This window comes from Barbatula barbatula (assembly GCF_947034865.1).
Source record: "Barbatula barbatula genome assembly, chromosome: 7".
In the NCBI taxonomy this organism is placed as follows: Eukaryota; Metazoa; Chordata; class Actinopteri; order Cypriniformes; family Nemacheilidae; genus Barbatula; species Barbatula barbatula.
In genome coordinates this window covers 12,731,134-12,748,507 of record NC_136770.1, presented here as the reverse complement: position 1 = coordinate 12,748,507, position 17,374 = coordinate 12,731,134, and the positions used below count along the sequence as shown (strand labels likewise).

Below are 17,374 nucleotides of genomic sequence, written 5' to 3'. Positions count from 1 at the left end.
GTAGGATTTGAACCACCGGAGAGAAGGGCCTGAGATTCCTAAAGATAAAAGGGTTGACAGCAGTATCTGGCGATTGACAGTTTCGAACGCTGCAGATGAGTCCAGCAGAATCAGGACCGAGGATTTGGATTCTGCCTTGGCTAGCTGCAGTGCTTCTGTAACCGATAGCAGTGCAGTCTCAGTGGAGTGGTTTGTTTTAATACTACCATACTGCTTGTATGGTGTTTATTCTGGGATAGGTAGGAAGACACCTGGTTGAAAACTGCCCTTTCAAGTGTTTTTGCAATAAATGGGAGGAGAGAGACAGGTCTGTAACTGTCGGTAGCAGAGGGGTCCGATGTGGGTTTCTTAAGTAGGGGCGTGACCTGGGCCTGTTTGAATGTGGATGCAAAAGTGCCGGTGTGCAGGGAGGTGTTGATGATGTGTGTGAGTGCAGGTGTGAGCGTGTTGGATATGGCCTGGAGGACATTGTGGGATGGCTGGAGAAAAGTCTGGTGACTTCAGTGTCAGTAAGAGGGGCGTCCGAATCGAGAATGTAAGTGTTTTTCCCACCAATTGCGTAAAAATCCCAGCACTAATTACCTACTATTTTTTGACAAACACCAATGTCGGGCGTGTGGTAATTTAGATGACCCTTCGCAAAGCTCGCCCCCTTTTGCTATGTCTGACATGATTTTTTATGGACCTCCGATAAAGACCTCCGATAAAGTGTTGATAAGATACAGTCCTTCAGTGTGGATCACATGACAGTCCGTCTATGAGGTAAAACTCCGGACAAGTCTTCTTGTATGAGTCTGTTTTAAGAAGTCTTTAATGTTCTACATTGTGACAACTAGGATTCCACAATGACATGACTTTTAGCTGGGATAATCTTATTTCTTCTAAACTATTTTTTTTTTTATTCTTTAACTGGTTAAATTTTATTTTTCTTATTTCTTCACTGTTTTACTGTTAATTTCTTCTATGTAAAGCACTTTGAATAACCATTGTGTATGAAATGTGCTATATAAATAAACTTGCCTTGCCTTGCCACAGTGTGACGGCCAGCAACAATCGCGAAGGACTTTTTAAAACTGCGTAATGTGCAGCCGGTTAAACTCTATGGTTTGATTGTCTGACAAAATGGTGAATAGCAGTTTATAACAGGTGTTGAATCAAAAATACGTTTTGCAAGTCTGTTCTGACAACTTAAAAGCACCGACGAGTGTTGCTCTTTAGAATATTAAGGGATTGTAGTGTCTGATGCATTAAAAAACCTTAATCACTCGCATAATGTCATATCACACACGCACCTGAAGCGCTTCTGCGAACGGAGAGAAAGTGCATCCTTTTTGCTTTCTTTATTTTACAAAAGTACAATGTTTAGTGGTTATCGTGGATCTACGCAAAGAAATGTAATCCCTTTGCAGCTTTGAATGATATCATATGTGTTTTTATGATGACCAGATGAAACAGATACAGTTTTAGAAGTTTCGGCTGTTAAAGTGATCGTGTAGATGCATACACGTGTTCACACAACATTAACACACACACAAATTCACCAAAGTTCTATCTTAGCTGCGGGTTCGCAGGATTACAAACTCACACCTCTACTGTGAATTAAGGTATGTTTGTCTGAACACATGAATTTTATCACTGAGGGGATTTATTTTTACAGAGAAACTATTACTGTATGAATAGGGCTATAGATCACTACAACAGAGACTTTACTGTACAAAGCTTTTGTTCTGTGAATTACAGACACAATGTTGCAGTCCTTAAGGCATCCTAAAACCTCACCTTCCTCTTCATTAATCATCCCATTTCAGGTGACGCAGCAGCGAGGCAGCAAGTGACAAAGTCTCAACCAGTGTCTGAGAACAGCAGTGCAGCTCACAGCCTCGGCAGCACTCAGAGTACGCCATGTTCAAGCAGCAGTAACGCATAGAAGTTTCGTAGACCAGCTGGACCCAGCTCTGTGACAGCTGCTGTTTTCATTGGCAACTATTTGTGCTTTATGCATTTTTGGAAGAAAGTGTCATTTAGTAGAACACCTGGCCATTACTAGTATATACTAAATATAATTCATATTTTAAAATCAATAGAATAAATGTACAGTGCTGACAATTGTATGTAGAAAACACGGCCTGCTAAATAAGCTTTATTTGTGGCCTAGAAAATACCAAAAAGGAGTTAAACCCAACAAGAGAATGTTATTTTGCCTTATATGGTTAAGATCAGTGTGAAAAAAACAAGAGCTGTTTACACCGGTCATTAGGGTCATTTAGAGGAACAGCCAGTTCAGTAATAATTCTGGTAGTGTGATTCCATCTCTGCACGTAAACAAACATCAGTGCCTTACTTAATCAACCAACAACATATAAACAATTGGACAAGAGAGAAAACATCGCTATTACATTTCTTATATATGGTTAGTGGAAGGTTTCCCAACAGAGATATCTCTTTATGCTATATTATGGACCATTTTGCAAGAAGTAAACAACATTCTGTTTCAGTTTTGTCTGTTTTTATAATTTCAAATATATAATTATACTTAAAAAAAATAACATATTGATGCATTTCTTACCTTCTGTTGGTTAAATTTTGTTCAACAGTTTAAAACAGGAAGTGCTTCTGTACCAGTGTTATTTACGTTTTGCAAAATGATCTGGTGTATTCTATACTATAAAGCGGACTTATTTTTTAATAACCACATAGTCGTATCTTAAGACTGGGATAAACAGTGGTGTTTTTACATTGATGAAACAGTTTTACTATATTGTTAAATAATGTACATATTGTATTTACTGTACTAAAAAATAACAGAAAGTTTTAATATAAAAAAGTTATCAGAAGCTTATATACAGTGGTAAAGTTGTACAAACAGTGTCCCAGACTTGGCCTTTGAGAATGTAATATTAAGACTCTCCAACCAAATTTCACATAGTTGTAATGAGAAGTTATTTGAAAAACATTTTTTAATGAATTTAAATGCTGGTCATTATTATTCAATTTAAGTATAAAAACATGATTTTTACACCAGATATTTTTATATCATGCATTTCACTATAAAATAATACACTTTGTCAAAAAGATGTATATAATCTAATGCCAAAGAATAGGCGTCTATTTTCATATCTTTTAGTGTTAGTTTAATAACCCCCACAATATACTGTATTTGTTTAGGTATTAACCTACCACAAAATCAACATTCAAAAAATCATTACCTTGATACTGTTTGTGAAAAACATTTTGGAATTTTGTATGAACATGCATATAGAAACACTTTTAAAGTGCTGGTAAATGTATAAATGCAAAGCCAGAATAACCCCACCGTCCAACTTTATTTGAATGTTTGAAAATTAAAGTGCCATAATGTTGTGTTAACATGTTATTACACATGCTTATTTTAGAGATAAAATGAGGAAAGAAGGGAATTGTTGGTATTTGCTTTGCTCTATGCACATTATATTGTGTATATCCTCTGATGTGAAAATCACCTAAATCTGTGTTTGTTTTTGCTAAATGTAACTATAGAATGTATTTTTATTTTAAACCATAATGTCAATGTTTAATGTAACATGTATGTAAATGTATTCTGTAAGAGAAGAGAGTAAGAATTTATACATTTATTTGTGTATAAAGTTCTATTTTTCCAGAGATATATACACAGAGCCACCCTATAATTCTAGCCGTATACTGTGAATTTTTGTGGGCATATTTCTATAAAATATGTTTTCTCTAAATCCAAACATAATCCTTAGTGCTGAAGTGAGCTGCATTCTTGCATTCACCTATATTTTTCTAACATTACGTTAAAACATCATATATAAAATGGTTTTATGTAGATATATTATATATTTGTACAACTATCTTTTATAAGAGAACACTATTTTAATTTCAATATAAAATATATTTTGATGCAAATGTCTCTTAAGGTCTTCATTGATTGGTGTGTGTGTAGGGGGTCCATGTGTGGGTTAAATCAAAGATATACGTGTATACAGTTATTTTGTCATCTGGGAATGTTTAAATCAATGCTGTTATTCATAAATGAGAGACTAAAACTCATATGTTGTAATCAATAGTCACTTAACGGCTGTAGAGGTAACAAAGGCCTTAATGGTTTTATCTGGAATAAATATCTCAAGGGCCTTTCTCTCGTTCCAGTACTCACTCTGTCTGGTGACAAACTCTTTATCTGTCAACTTTGGTTTATTTGTTTTGGACTAAACACATTGACCTTTCTGTAAACTAGATGGTAAAACTGATTATCAGAGTATTTCTTTCTGTTGTGCACGATTTAAACATCTTTCAAATCATATTCTTTTATCTACCTCGTTTGTTTGTGTGTGCATTTTGTTTTCTTGTCAAAGAAGTTTACTGTACATATTGTGTACAGCTTAATGTTTTATCAAAAATATAACATAAATGTAATGTTTTATATTGTCGATTTGACACCTCTGATGAAAGGAGAAACTGAAAAATGTAAATATGACCCCCACCAGATTTAGATTTCAGAATTTTGAACTAACTGGCTATGAAACTAAACATTATTTCTGTGTCCTTTTTGTTTGTGAATATATCATGCTGTAAATACGCATGCTAAATGTATGCTCTGTATATACCAAATACATAACTGTAATCTTCTGTCAGTTTGTTTGTGTACTGATTTCAAAGTATGTGCAGGTACAGTACTTCACCTCACGTATCGACAAATTATGACCTGGTTCAATAAAAGCACAGTTTACAATGTCAGTTGTTGATGATTTTCAGTATACGCTGCAAAGTCTTCATAAAATACTTTACTTCATATGATCCAAACTGTGCGTTTATCTGTAAGGTATTGTTATACTTTGTTAGGACTGTGTTGTCATTGGACTCGTCAAAAAATGACTTCATTACATGACGTGGACCCTGTGGAGATTTGACATCCACACTGATAAGCATATGGGAATGTACATAATTACATTCATAACAACATAAAGAGCTTTTTTCTTAGAAAACACTGCCCCTTTTCACTCTCTGGGTCAAAAAAGGGAACGAAAATAACAATAGTGTTCCGAGAGTGCAAAAAAGTTTTTGCAGATCATTTTTATTGTCTTAGCCACATGTGTGGGATACTCGGCAATAGTCCAGACTCTCCATCTTCATCAGGTGTTCTGCCAAATCACAATATCCTAATATTACATTTAAAATCTCTTGCACTAGGGGGTTTATTTGATACATAACAGGCTTTGGGTTTAAACACCAATGATCTAATGTAGGCCATACGTTTTTTTAAAGATTTAGTTGATGTTTCAAAGTCAATGTGGTGAACTGCTCTCTTAGATTGAAGCTCATAATAGATTCATGATATTGTTTTACCTGATTTTAGTAGATTATTTATTTTGCATTATCAAGCAGAAATGAATAGAATTTAGTTTAGAATGTAAACCGCGTGACACATACAGCTGATATGGAAGTTTAAATAACCTTTGCTGGTTGTTCAATTACAGTATGAGATTGGGTGTCAGTGTCAGCTGTTTAAACAGAAGAGTTTAAATATGTGGCATTAAATATGCCTGTCATTATTAATAAAAAGCATAAAATTATGCTGAGTCACTATAGTGCAGTACTGGGGTGGCTATATTTTTAACCAAATAGGGTGGGAGAGGTCATTTTTCTTGGCTGGAAACAGTGGAGTAATTCCAGCTCTGAATTATATAGCCATAAAATTATACCCACATATAGTACAGATTCTCAGTTATGAGCCAATTCAAACAATCAGTAAACACACACCTACATGTGTGTTTATTAGTCTAAGCCTCCATGCATGGCCTGCAGTATGTGCATACACAATTTCTTCAGATGTTCACACACAATCTTATCATTTTCACTATCCAACATGTGTGAATATTTTTGTAACAGCTCATATCTGTTAAAACGGTTGTTGTGCCCCAAAACTGTGACACAAACACAGACAAAACTGTGCCCCAAATGATTGCCTCAAACCTAAATGAGAACCAAATGCTGCAAACCCCACATGCTTCTGCAGCAAGAAGAAAATCACCTTATATCTTTATGTACACATAATGGAGAAATTGGACACAGATGGCATTCAATCTCTGAACTGTGATATGAATTAGTGGGGGTTTAGGAGGGAGGAGTTCAGGAATCGTTTCTTCCTCATTTCACGTAAACTATGGTGATGCACTGACCAACAAAAAAAACTGCTAGTGATGAATTGTTTATAACCTCAGTGGGTTTTCTGTCATGGCCATTTGGCTCTGCTCCAGTGAAACTTCACATGTGGCTGGGTCTAATACAGCTGAGCACTCCCTTGGAGAGAACAAGTTTGTTTTTCATCTCCTGCTCTTTTTGCTTTGCTCTTTGAACGTACCACAACTGATCCCTAACTTTTAGCTTGGAGAACCCTATAAGGCCAAAGTGAAAATATACAAATCTGTTTCTTTCTTTTTTTCTCAATTTAGATCAAACGATTCCATTAAGTCAAAATGTGTGTTTTTGGCTTTAAGACTATGAGTGTTAGCGTGATGTCATCTATATTCTAGTGTAGTCAGCAGTTGTCAAGAAGCTGATAACCGGGTTGGACCAAAGGATTACCAACCTAGACCAGCTATAAAGTTCCTTTACATCACTGATCCAACCCCTGCCCCAGTCTGTAAACACAAACAGATGCTTTTACTACCACCTGAATGCTGATTGCAAAATACCCAGTCAATCTGTTAAAAGTAAAAACAGATGGAGAAAGGTATGAGGTGTGACAGCAAGCCACTGGCTCTGCAACACATACTCCCACCACCTTGTTAAAGAGCATGACTAGAAATATGCTTATACATGTATTAGCTAATGCTGCACATCGTTTGTGGTGTGTCTTCTAAACAATTCCGTTCTTTTTATTGTGTATAATTTCATTGTGGTTCTTGTTGCATACTGACCATGATACAGTTTGACAGACAAAAGTTGTTTTCTTTTCACAAGGATCATCCTTCAACGAAGGTCTGACTACGCATTTTTAAAACAGAATCATTCCTTCAGGCAGATGCTGTGAAACGATTGGTCTCACCTTTCTGGATTTAGAGTACGTCCCATAGCAGTAGAAGAAATAGGTCATGGATGAAGTGTGGGGTCAGTAATGTTGTGTATTTGCATTGCCTCCTCAGGGAGCAGAGGCCATGTACAGTTCAAAGAGAAAAATGTGGAAAAGGTTGAAGGCAGTCATAACTGTATGTGCGTGGTGAAAAAATAACAATAGAAATTACACAGTTTTGAATTGTGGCAGAGGAGGTTTATAATGAAAAACACTGTCGCCTGACAAATGCAATGCATTCTGGTTAGAATGTGTGTTTGATTTCTATAGCATGCACTTTATCTACGATAATGAAAGCAAAAATATCATGGCCTGCGATAACAGACAATAACACCACAGGAAGGATGAAGTGTCCTCCCCTACTTGCAATCAGCAGATATTGCCTGGTGGTGACATACCAGTCTAGTTCAACTCCCACTCAATGGGCTCTATTTTAATTATCCAAGCCCATGGTCTGAAGCGCAAGGCACAGGTGCACTTAGGCCGTGTCTAAATTCACTTTTGCTAGTTAAACAATGGAAAAACGGTCAGTGCACCAGGCGCATGGTCCAAAAGGGTCCACCTCGTTTTCATACAAATGGCCATTTGCTATTTAAATAATGTGGCACTGGATGTGAGAATCATAACCACCTCAGGCTAAAACTAGCAAAGAAAATAATTATTTCAGATGGTTTAAAGACTAGATTCATTCTCACAATAACATCAATATGCATTTATTTTCTAACAACTCATGGTCGCGTCATAAAATTGAAACATGCAATGTTGCTTGTGTGATAGCATATTATAAATTGTGATTCTCAAATGGGATATGTTCTACATGTCTTAAGGATAGATAAAGAAGAAACTAGTCTTATAACGTGTATATCCACTTCAATATTGTTCTTGATTGCTCTTGATCCCATTCTAGATTGTTGTAGATTGTTCTAGTACATTGTTGCAGAACCAGTTAAAGAGCGATTTAGAACCCATTCAAGAGCAATCTAGAACTTGTTCTAGAATATTCTAAAGCAATCGAGAAACAGATCTAGAACAACATCTAGAACTAATGCTTCAAGAACTAGATCTGGTTCTAGTATCGGTTCCAGATCCGGTTCTACCTTTGACAGTTCTTGGTCTGGTTTTAATGTTAGTCATAGATTTGACTGCTCTATGTCCTGTTATAGATTTGACAGTTCTGACAACGTTTCAATGTGTGGTGGGTCTAGATCAGTTATAGATGTGGGGGTTCTCAAGATGGTCCCAGATCCAATTCTACCCAGTTCTTTCCTCAGACTCTTGGACTGATTCGAGTTCTGGTCGAGTTGACGTTTTAAAAATGTAAAAACCATCCAAAGAGAGATATTTCAAGCACTAACCTGCCTCCTATAGCAGTAACGGCCCAAATCACTTGGATCTATTATATTTCAGATTCTGAATGGTCGCTTTGCTTAAGGACTATAGGCATATATGACTGGATGGTAATATTCTTTCCTTATTATTCTCATTTGCTGTGATAAGTTGAGTAGGAAACAAATATGATGCTAACTTCAAAATATGGGTCCAGTATTTCTTTTGATGATTTTGAGGTCAGCACATTGAGCAACAATCAAATTAATGGCTGTGATGCAACTTTCGCTTATTTCTGATTTATTTATTCCAGTGATCTTAAAAAAGACATGCCCTAAGGAAAACAGGACTGGGGCTGGAGACAGTTTATCATTGTATGCTGTCAGAGACAGCACATCTTCTTAACCTTTCTCTTACTGTATGTAGGATGATACTATCTAGAACGTTCCTGAGACCTTACCATATGCGGATCGCATAAACAGCTCAGAGACAGCCCAGACCTGAAGGTTAGTTCTCATCAGCAGATTGGCCTCTGTACTGAGACATTTGTATCTATATGTTCTTGAACCGGCCAAAAGGTTGGACCATGATATAAATTATCTCTAAACGTTTTTACAATGGTTTTCACAAAAATCTAACCGTTTTGATTATTCCAAATGTAAACACTTGTTGGACTTTTTCTGAACTGCAAACTAAGAGTGGTTCTTACCCAAATAAGGTAAGAGTAGTAGAAACACATGGTTAAATCCTGCACCATTAAGTCAAAGTGACGCTTTTGTTTATGTTACCATCTTTAGACAATTTATGTCTGTCCATCATGCAGATATAATTTTAAACTTGCTTATCCTAGTCACAGCTGTACAAAATAGCCTACCATTGGTTCTGAAAAGCAAACAACATGTGAACGTGTCGAATTATACCGTGACATTGTAATTTATTTGCCATATGCAATGGTGATAAATGATTCTCTAATGGTTTAAGTTGTACCCATTTCAGAAGAATACCTCCAAAAAATGAAATATTTGATATGATGGTCCATGAAAATACTGGCCATTCCTCTTCTCCCTGGTGAAGTGGAAAAAAATATTTTACAGGCAAACAGATGCATTTTTCATCCATTTCCAGCAGTGAGTGAATTTTATTGGTCCAGTAACACCTCATTGACACTCTAAATAAGTGACTCATGTACATGTGTGCTTTTGCCTGCACAGGTGGCGAACTGTAGCAAAAATGCCTAACAATGAGACAAACACACCACCACACTTTGATGAGCAATACTTGCACAGCAGATGTGTTTTCCATCTGCACGTTTCTTTATACAGCTCTAGTCTACATATTTTGTACAACAGGAGTTGTACACACAGGGGAAGGAACGAGAAATCACTTAGTCCTCCTATATGCAACAAGATGTGCTGTGCAGATGCAGGTGTATTGCTAAAAAACATGTGGGTCAAAAGCAAAAATGTAAAACTTAATTTGATCAAAATGTTTATAGATCCAAAACATCTGAAATGTTTGTTGCTATTATACTGTAGCTACATGATTTTCACCAGAGAACTCACTGAGTTTCCATTTGTAACCCAGTTTTTGAAAACACAAAGTAATTTAGAGATTTACGGTTTTCACAGGAAGGGTCACATTTTATTTTTTCAACACTACTTCTATAAGCTAACAGCTGGAGCTGAAGCACAGGTGCTTTTAATATCAGGCTAATTAAACAATCAGAAAACAAGGGGAAACAATTGCCACAAAAGCAGTAACAGTTACGATGCCTGCACTTAGACTTTAGCTAACCACATTTTCAGCGTTTAAAGACTCTCTAGACTTTAATATATAATCCAATAAAGGGTATTTAAAACATAATTAACAAGAAGTTAAAAACGACACGATCAATAAGATCAATGTTTCAGTGATAGGCACGTCGGCTCTGGTGTGCCGCTGTCCTGCATGTCATTTTAAAGTATTTTTAAAGACTTTGGTTATGTTTTTGAGGCAGGTTTGATTAGAGTTGGAGCTGAAATCTACAGGACGCACCCCAGGGCCGACATTGCTTATACCTGAATGAGACAGATATTAATGGATAAAACTATTGCCAAGTCTCTGTTAAGAGATGAAAATAAAACCAAGAATAAATTAAAGAATTTTGACTTGGTATGCAGGTTTTTACAGTGGAGAGGGCTATGGTACACTGGCAGTGATTTGGGACAGTTTGTTTAAAAGAGAAGTTCACATTCAAAATGATCATCATTTCAAACCCCATATGATTTTCTTTCTTTTGTAGAACACAAAATAAGATATTTTGGAAAATGTTGTTAACAGCCCCCAATTCACTTGCATTGGTTACAATAGAAGTGAATGGGGGCTGTGAGGTTCTGTTACTAAAAATTTTTTAAATATAAAGTCGGTAAATAACTCAGAAACATCACATTCAAACAACAAGAACACTAATGTCACTGCTTATTACTTAAAAGTGGAGACACTGTTTTCAAATCTGCTATAAATGTAGCTTGAGAGGAATGTTTTGCAGTTTTAAGAAGTGTTGGAGTACCATGTGACACATTACACATGCCTTAAGTAAGGGATAATGTACAGGCAGCCATTGTTATCGAATTACATTACTCTTTGTGTATGGAATACTCATTTGTTAAGATGTTTTGATATGTTCTACAGGTCATAACTTGACAAAAGCTTTGTGCCGAAACCTAAGTTGATTTAATATAGTGATAAAGAAAATGTATGGTCATTTTCTCCATTTCATACGGTGTCAGGTACCAATAGATTCTTAATTTCTCCTGCACACAGTCCTTCACACCAAGCAACATATGTTCACAATTGGGGAGTCCCCAAAAATAGATCTCAATAATGCTCACACGAGCATGTATAGTATCAATATGCCCCAACTCACAGGTGGAAAAATGGTATAGCTCATTTATGTAACAAATAAAAAAACATTCAGCGCAGGTTATTAAAATAACAATTTCTTTTTTACACTTTTAAAAAGTCTAAAGAACGTTTTGTGATACAGAAAGGTTCTGTGGATGGTAAAGGTCGATGGAAATATACATCCACATTTGTTCTTTTTCATCTCTTATCTCAATGAAACAATCTTATTTTGGTTGTTTGTGCTTCTTAATCTTTCAGACTGAAGAACGAGAACTTAGAATTAATCAAATAAATTCAGATGGTGTGGCACAAGGTCCTGTTGTGAATGTACAATTGTGCCTCCTGATGAATACACTGCTGCTTTTATGTGTTTAACAAAAACTAGGTTGAATTTGAGAAAGCTATTCTGTGTTGTTGATACATTTTTTGCACTGACATTCAGATACATTAGATCGTGTTTTGCATGATCTTTTTGCTTGCTAAAGGTTCTTTATGCAACCAAAAGGTTCTTCTATGGCATTGAAGAACACACGTGTCCTAAGACAGCAACCAGAAAACTGTCTGTACTTAGAAAGAAACTAGAGGAAAGATGAGAGAAACAGAAAGGCAGAGTGGGGTGGATTGGAAGACAGTTCAAAAGTCTCTTTCTGCAGGATGCTTTCTACTTCGCCAGTAGACAGATGCACCCAGACAGAAGAGGAGGAGAGATAGAGATGACGGAACGTTCTGTGCAGAGAGGGGCTCCCATGAGGATCCTCTTGCCAGGGATGATGTGAAAAGTCTGGTTATGGTCCTTGGCTTGATGGAGACCAGAGATAACTCATTCTGCGGTCTTCTTGACACTGTCTGCTTTCTGCATGTCACTCTAGCCATTTACGTCGATTAACCAGTTAGTGTGCATGTGTTTGTTTGGCAGTTTGGAGTTATCTCAGACCGACAGGAGTCTGTGCTTATTCGCCCAAATGACCACTAGAGGGCATCTAGCCTCCACTGCTCACATGAATGTTTGAGCAAACGTGGGGGACAACTCTGTGCAGACGAACCATTTAAAACATATTATATATGTAGTATCTTTGAAGATAAAGCTTATTTTGGGTGAAATTGGATATTGTCTATAACTTGAAAAAAATCACATCTAAATATGACCTGTCTCACCTTAAACCAATCATTTTCTTTGAAATGAAATGTTGTCATCACAAACGTTTGTTAATCACTGACTTTTCGCCTGGTTAAAGACAAAACTATATAAAGAACAAATTAAGAAAACGTACAACTGACCTTGTAGATTATATCAAAAATATGTATGACATATCGCTTATTGCTCGCTTTGGACTAAATGTAAACATCCAAATCTAATTTGCGATTTAGCAGAGAACTTGAATTTATTTATAGCTGATGGAAAGCTTTAAATTACGCATTTACTTACAATGATGCAAATTTGGCCCAACAACAATACCCCAATTCTGAAGTGAACATCCTAATGTGTGTCGGTGAGAGCAGTATACGTGTATGTGCCCTGATGGGGAGGCATCCATCTTTGACAGACTGGCACTATCGCTGCACTGCAACATTCTGCACAAGGCCTTACAGCAGAGACCCTGTGGATGTATTGAGTGAAAAACTGCATGTTCTTCTCAACCACTCTCTCTCTCTTCCCTAGAAGGATGTGATTGTGGAGGACGGGGAGAGTTTGAGCACTAATTATGTTTTATGGTGTCCGATTCCCCTTCTCTGGTGAGTTCCTGTTTACATCCCATGAGCTGGACAATGTCCAGGCTGTGTGTGTTTTGAGTGTACATGTGTGGAGAACACAGTTTGAACACATTTGTTGTTCTCTCAAGGCTACATAATGTAACACAATTCAAGTGTCACATAATGTAACACAATTAAACTCTGCTCCCCTGAGAAGATGATGTGTTAAGACTGACATAACACTCATCATTATACTGCCAGACACTGGCATCAGGCCACGCTCACACACATTTGCACCACAGTCAAATACAGACGCACAACAAGTTCAGATGTGTATTTATGCATTCACACACATTAAAAACTGTTTCTTCAGTTCTTTATGTTTTAGAGATAGTGTAAGTGATGTTAACGCTTAACGTGCATTCTGTATGTGTCATGCTCATCTTTTTTTCACAGAACCACTGCAGTAAAATGTATGTTTACATTCTAGTACATTCTACCATGATACAGAATGAGGAACATATTTACCATAGTAAATTATTGTAATCATTTAGATAGAAATACTGTCTCTGGTAAAATGGGCAGAGTAGTATCTGACACACATAAGAGACTCTTACAGTCTCTCCTTTAGCTAAATGGTCAGAGTAGTAACTGACACATAAGAGACTCTTACAGAGTGTATTTCATTTGTTGGTCAGTGTTTGTCTGCAACATACTCAGTTAAGCTAATTCTATGAACTGTAGCGACCTCTGGTGGTCATGAAATCAAAAGGGTTTACCTTACAGTCCATCTCATTCTTGCCCCATGTTTGAGGACATCTCTCTGTATTTGTGCTTTTGTTAGTGCTGCAGCTTGCATGTTAGCAAGTCCAACAAAGATACTGAAATAAAGCCTTGTTTATCTTTATCATTTACAATGACAGAGGAGAGATTACTGAATAGTACTATGTGTAAAAAACAGCTTCTTCTTTGAAGAAGACAACGACTCAAGAATCATATGTGCTGCTGTGTCTTTAAAGACAGCAAAATGCATCAACTAACAAGCCTCTGGTTCACGCACATTTGAGAGATGCCGGAAGCTATTAGGTACATCAACAAAATATACATACTGTCAATATGGAAGACCTTCAGAAGACCTTTGTTAAGACCACAGAGCCGTGTCGAGCATGTCTTTGATTGATGGATGCACTTTTTGGATGCACTTCACCAATTCAATACCTTTCACTTTGTTTAATGGCCATTTTTTTATATCAATATGCAGTTACACCGCTTAAAAAAGCTAAAAAAAAATGATTTAATTGATGCATTTTTACCTGACTTAAATACAACATACTTATGGGATTTCAATGAATAGATGGTAAAATAAACGAAAAATACTAAAACACAACCCAGACTGCCAAACAAAAAAGTCTCATACATCATTACAGATTTGTAAGGCATGGATTCCCTAGGATACGGTATAATCTCAGAGCAAAACATACATCTGCACAGACATTTGATGCATAGAGATTTGCTTTAATTATGTTTCTCTTTGAAACGTGTTGTTTCACAACAGTTTCGCCTCGAATTGTCAAAGAATAGTGATGAACAGACAATGCAAATCTCCAGTCTAACAGCTTTCTGCTTAAACCCTGCCATCTACCAAAGGACTCAATTTATTTGACAGGGCCCCAAAACAAACATTCAGCCGGAGGTCTTTTTATTGACAGTGCTTGTGTAGCTTTGGCGCAAATCCACCACTTTCTTTTATTCTTTTGTAATAATACATTAAGTGGAAAACAGCAGTGGGTCATTGGCAATTCTCTTTCTAGAATGATCTGTGGAGGCGCAACAAGGCTTATTACAGTAATGAGCATGAACAATGGACAATAGAATCACACATTTTTTTGTCTTTTGTAGAGAAAAAGAATCATTGCTATATAAAGCTCCTCTTTTTATTCTTCCTCAGATATTCAGTGAAATGAAAACAAGTATTACTGAAACATCCATCTTTGCTTCTTTGCTCATATCTCCAGTGTGCAGAACTAATCAGTGTTTGCTTCTTGCAAGGTCTATCCATTTCTGATGAACATTGTTCAAGCCCCTCCAAACAAAAGCGACATCAAAGCCTATGCCTTGCGCTCAAAAGCAGCTTTGGCTTTGTAATCTATTTCAAATCCAGCTGTCTTAAAACTTGTTTACACAAAGATCAACTACAAAACTTCATGGGAAGACATCACTACCTCTCTGGAAAACATTATATATAACATTAAACTCTCTGTTTTGCCATAATTGCTTTGCTAATAATGTTCACAAAGAGTAGCACAAATAATATAAACTACAATGCTGCTGAGTTTACACGCACGCAATACTCAGTTTAAAGAGGTAGCGAAAACCCATGGTAGGGAAAGTTTTTAAACTTGGAGAACACTTTCAAACAAGGAATTCAGACTATGCAGAGTGGGAAAACAAAGATTATAAGCTAAAAAGATGAATCAAATAAAGGCAGTCAACACTCCACTCCACTAATAAATAAACAAACACTTCAGAAAGATAAATAAAGTTTAATTCCATTCCACAGTGACACTCAAAACAACCCATAGACTAAAAAGGAAAAGAAAGAACGAGAACGCAAACAAGACCACTACCCATTTTGGTTATTTGTGAGAACATATGATTGTTCTATTACTATTAGACGAAACAGTTATAAATAAAAAATGCTCCAATATAAATGATACCATCTGATACACGACACACGGGACAAACTGCGAGTACTTTAACTTTGTAAAAACATCGAATATTTTCTAAATGTCTCAATTGACTAGTTCTTGTTATCCAGGATAACAGATGTTCTGCCACCTTGTGGCTTTGTCATCTTCTACAAAGATGAGATTTAATCAGAATTAAAATGCTTTAGTAGTTTGCATGCATTTATATTTGTTTAACCAACTAGCAGTTTAAATGCTTCAGTCAAAATAAAAAGATACATTTGTGGTGCTACCACTTTGGATGATTTATTGTAAATATTCCAGTTTATAGTGACCAGTTACTGCAAGGCCTACATTATTAAACAATGTGCTCCTACATAGCAATATTTAAAATCCTTGGGATGTTCTGTTATACAGCACAAGGTACATAAAATCTCTTGCTTGTCAGATTTTGAGCGAAAAGAATGGTAATAATCTGAGTGACCTTGGAATGATGGGCAAAGCGAGTGAAAGAATGTCTTTCATTACAGCGTTTAGGTGTGAGTGTCTCAGAGCTGCCTGTGAAACAGGATGGATGAAACGCAGTGTGCCGTCTGTTCTAACCTGCTTTAAAGACAAACCACCTCTGGTGAAATGATGAACTCTCTAATCCTTTGTATTCATTCTTTTGCCCCCAGATTTAAATGGGAGCACCATCTCGTTTTCTGCCTGTTAACAGGCAGCAGCATAATAATGTAGTTTCCTGTGATGTTCCGACACCATTGCTCCAGGCTCAAGCTTAGTCGGCAGCGTACAGGATCAAGAAAAAATGTGAACCAGTGAAACTGGAATAAAAATGCCCCATTGTACCCCAAGGTAGGGAATTATAACAATTTATGTGAGACACAAACAGCATAATACATTATTAGAGATTCTGTGTTCATGTTCCAGCAGACCAAAATCAAACTTTTGAACGTTCGCTTGGCAGGAATTACTTCATGATCTGAACAGAGGACTAATGTTAATTTTGATATTTTCTCATGTGTTTACAAAACGTTATCCAGACTGACTCACTGTTCCACCAGCTTATAAATCTTTAATAATATTCCTTTATTTTTCAATAACGATAAGCATGGTGTAAACTTTATTAAAAAAAGAGTAAACAGATTTGTGGCACAAGTTAAGTGTTAACCTTAAGTGACTTAGCTCGTGACAAAAGTAGATGGAATATGAAAAGACTGAAGAATAAACATGTAGTGTTATTACTATGTATGTATGACATTTACTACTAGTGGTCTATGAAACAAACAATTCATAGCTGTCCAAATATTACACTGATAGCTATGTTGCATGTGCCAACAAAAAGCGACTATTGCATAGAAAAGTGCATTGTTGCTGATTTAAAAAAATTCCCTGTGGTAATAATCGAATTATTTGAAATTGCAATCATTTTAAATATCCAGAAATAAATAACTATAATCACTTGCAGACAACACGATAAACATTACAGTCAATAATCATATCAACCACATCATTAGGTGTGCATGTCCATCTTTCCAACATCTTTTTTCTGCTTTTTTTAGAACCTCAGCATTAACTTCACCTAAGAAGAACTCACCCCTCTGTCTGTGGAATAATCCATATCCCGAGCGGGGGATCTATTTCATGCCATACACTCGCCATTCTTTATAAAATACAATGCACTGTTTCTTTGCGCAAAATAGTACGACGCTAT

The 17,374-nt window shown here is 36.4% G+C and overlaps 1 protein-coding gene across 1 annotated transcript in view; it reads left to right on the top strand.

The window, feature by feature from the left end:
- Nucleotides 1-4,730, top strand: part of tgfbr3 (transforming growth factor, beta receptor III) — an 81,368-nt gene extending 76,638 nt beyond the window's left edge. The window contains exon 16 of the mRNA XM_079461328.1: nt 1,809-4,730. Coding sequence (XP_079317454.1) covers nt 1,809-1,927 — 119 coding nt within the window. The 3' untranslated portion in view covers nt 1,928-4,730. The remainder of the gene's footprint in view (nt 1-1,808) is intronic.
- The last annotated feature ends 12,644 nt before the right edge of the window (nt 4,731-17,374 follow it).